The 2,500-nt window shown below is 51.5% G+C and overlaps 1 protein-coding gene across 2 annotated transcripts in view; it reads right to left on the bottom strand.

Moving 5' to 3' along the window:
* nagpa (N-acetylglucosamine-1-phosphodiester alpha-N-acetylglucosaminidase) overlaps positions 1-2,500 on the bottom strand; it is a 10,098-nt gene that overhangs the window by 5,095 nt on the left and 2,503 nt on the right. For both annotated transcript variants that reach the window (XM_068323924.1, XM_068323925.1), the window contains exons 3-4: positions 391-590; positions 38-305 (exon numbers count right to left, since the gene is read on the bottom strand). In XM_068323924.1, coding sequence (XP_068180025.1) covers positions 38-305; positions 391-590 — 468 coding nt within the window. The remainder of the gene's footprint in view (positions 1-37; positions 306-390; positions 591-2,500) is intronic.

Genomic DNA, 2,500 nt, shown 5'->3' with positions numbered 1-2,500 from the left:
GCCCTCATACTGTCGTCATGGCGACGGCCCGTCCTACCCGGTCACCAGCTGGCCGTCCTTCCTGATCCCAAACTGGACGTTCTGCAGGCCGCCGCTGTCCTGCACCAGCCGGCCGTCGCTCACCACGTTGCCTAGGCAACGGTAGGATTCTGTGTTGAAGAAGCCGCCATTCTGGGCATACACACACCCGGCGGCCCGGGCCGTCTCCTCCACGGTGGCCCCGCGGGGCTCCCCGCACCCCCCCGGCCCGCCGGGCTCCAGCACCGACACCATCCTCAGCGGGTCGGGGACCACGGTCATGTGACCTGGGATGGAAACACAACCACATGAAACGTATGCAGCGGTCACATGACCCTCCGTCACGTGACCCGCTGGGACCCCTTCACTGACCATACACCCATTTGGAGCTTCCTGGGATGTCCGTGACGAACACCCTGGTCTGCGGGGGCCCGCCCCCGGTGCTGGAAGGCCACACCTCATAGGTGAGGTTGCCATGGGCGACAGACTGACAGTCTCTGATGTAGCGGTGGGAGTGGGGGGGGCCGTGGTGGTGGGTGTAGGGCAGCAGGAGGTCATCCAGGGTTGAGACTCTACGAGGACAGAAGTTCTACGTCAGCAACACCCTACAGACGTCAAACCTATGTGTGTGTGTGTGTGTGTGTGTGTGTGTGTGTGTGTTCTGTATATGTGTGAAATATATGTAGTGTAAAAAGAATTGATCAACCAACAAACAGGAACCAAACAAACAAACTGAGGCAGTCATGTGTTTGGTCGGTCACCGTTGGTTACTGTCGCCACCTCGTGGCGAACAGGTGAACTGCAGCACAACTTCTATAATAACCAGGTGAGTTCACGACTCCCAGTGACTGAACCCGTTCCGGGTGACACTGACGTTAAACAGTCTTCCGTGCGCTGCCATTACTACCCATAATGCTGCTCGACCAGAGAGTTCTAGTGCAGCTCACCAACCAGTTCAGCAGGACCAGATGAACTGGTTGAACGATTGGCGTCACCACATGACCATCCCATTGAGGCGTGTGCTGCTTAGGGGAGGGGACGTGTCCTCAACCCACGTATCTAGGCTTGCTTCATTTAGGGGAGAAGCTGGAAAGAATGACTGACATCACATGACTGTACCAAGAAGTGGAAGAGCTTTGACAGCGATATTAACCAGTCAGGCTGCATTCAGAATGAGGGCGTTTGATGGAAGATGATGTCAGAGAGACGTAGGGATGGTTCAGTAGAGGTAAAGACGGTCTAGTAGAGGTACAGACAGTTTGGTAGAGAAGCTGTTTTTACATAAAAATCAATGACGTGTCCTTAATTGTAAACTTCAACATTAGAAGATGAAATATACTTTATTGATCCTGAAAGGGGAAATTACCTGGTCACTCAGGTTAGTTTTTAACAGTACACAGGCCCCTTTGAACACAGCACACCAGGGGGCCTGTAAGCATGCAGTTAATACACACACATCAAACTACACGCATTGGGAGGCAGAGTGACGGGCAGCGGCTTCTGGAACGCGCCCCAATTTGAGCAGCTTGTGGGGGGGACGGCACCTTGCTCGGGGGCGCCTCGCTCAGGGGCGCCTCGGCAGTGGCTGGGAGGTGAGCTGACACCTCCCACTGTCAGCTCACACTCCTGGTGACATCATGGGGGGAGCGGGATTCGATCCACCGATGGCTGGGGCGATCTGTCGTCGAGACATCTGCTCTTACCCCAAACATTACCCCAAACATTACCCCAAACATTACCCCAAACATTACCCCAAACACACTCACCTCACTGGAAATGATCATTTCCAAATAATTATTTTCCATACTGCCAGTATATGTACAGTACGCCCACACACATTCGCATCAACATTGCGACTTCTCATCGCAGATTTTTGTGAGGCCGTCACATGATACCGTACGCGCATTCTATTGGCTGATGGCATCCGGAAGTGCACTATGTTCCGCGATTTGGGACTTCCGTGAGACACAGAAGTGCTTTAAACAGTCCATCAGAGTGTTTTAAAGGTAATACAGATAGAAGGTGGTTTAATATCAGTATGGGGGGGGTTCAGAAGCGTTTAAATCACCGTAGAATTCATAAATTGCGTGTCGTTCCAGAAACGCATTAACCGCAAAGAACGAGGGCGCACTGTATATGTATAATACACACCAGTATACATCATTTATATACAGTATATACATTTTATACACACACACACACAGTAACACACACACACACACACACAGTAACACACACACACACACACACAGTAACACACACACACACAGTAACACACACACACACACACACACACACAGTAACACACACACACACACACACACAGTAACACACACACACACACACACACACACACAAACACACACACACACACACACACAGTAACACACACACACAGTAACACACACACACACACACACACACAGTAACACACACACACACACACAGTAACACACACACACACACACAGTAACACACACAC

The sequence above is a fragment of the Antennarius striatus genome, chromosome 9 (assembly GCF_040054535.1).
Source record: "Antennarius striatus isolate MH-2024 chromosome 9, ASM4005453v1, whole genome shotgun sequence".
Taxonomy (NCBI): Eukaryota; Metazoa; Chordata; class Actinopteri; order Lophiiformes; family Antennariidae; genus Antennarius; species Antennarius striatus.
Note: the sequence above shows the minus strand (reverse complement) of the source record. Positions and strands in the feature narration are given on the sequence as shown.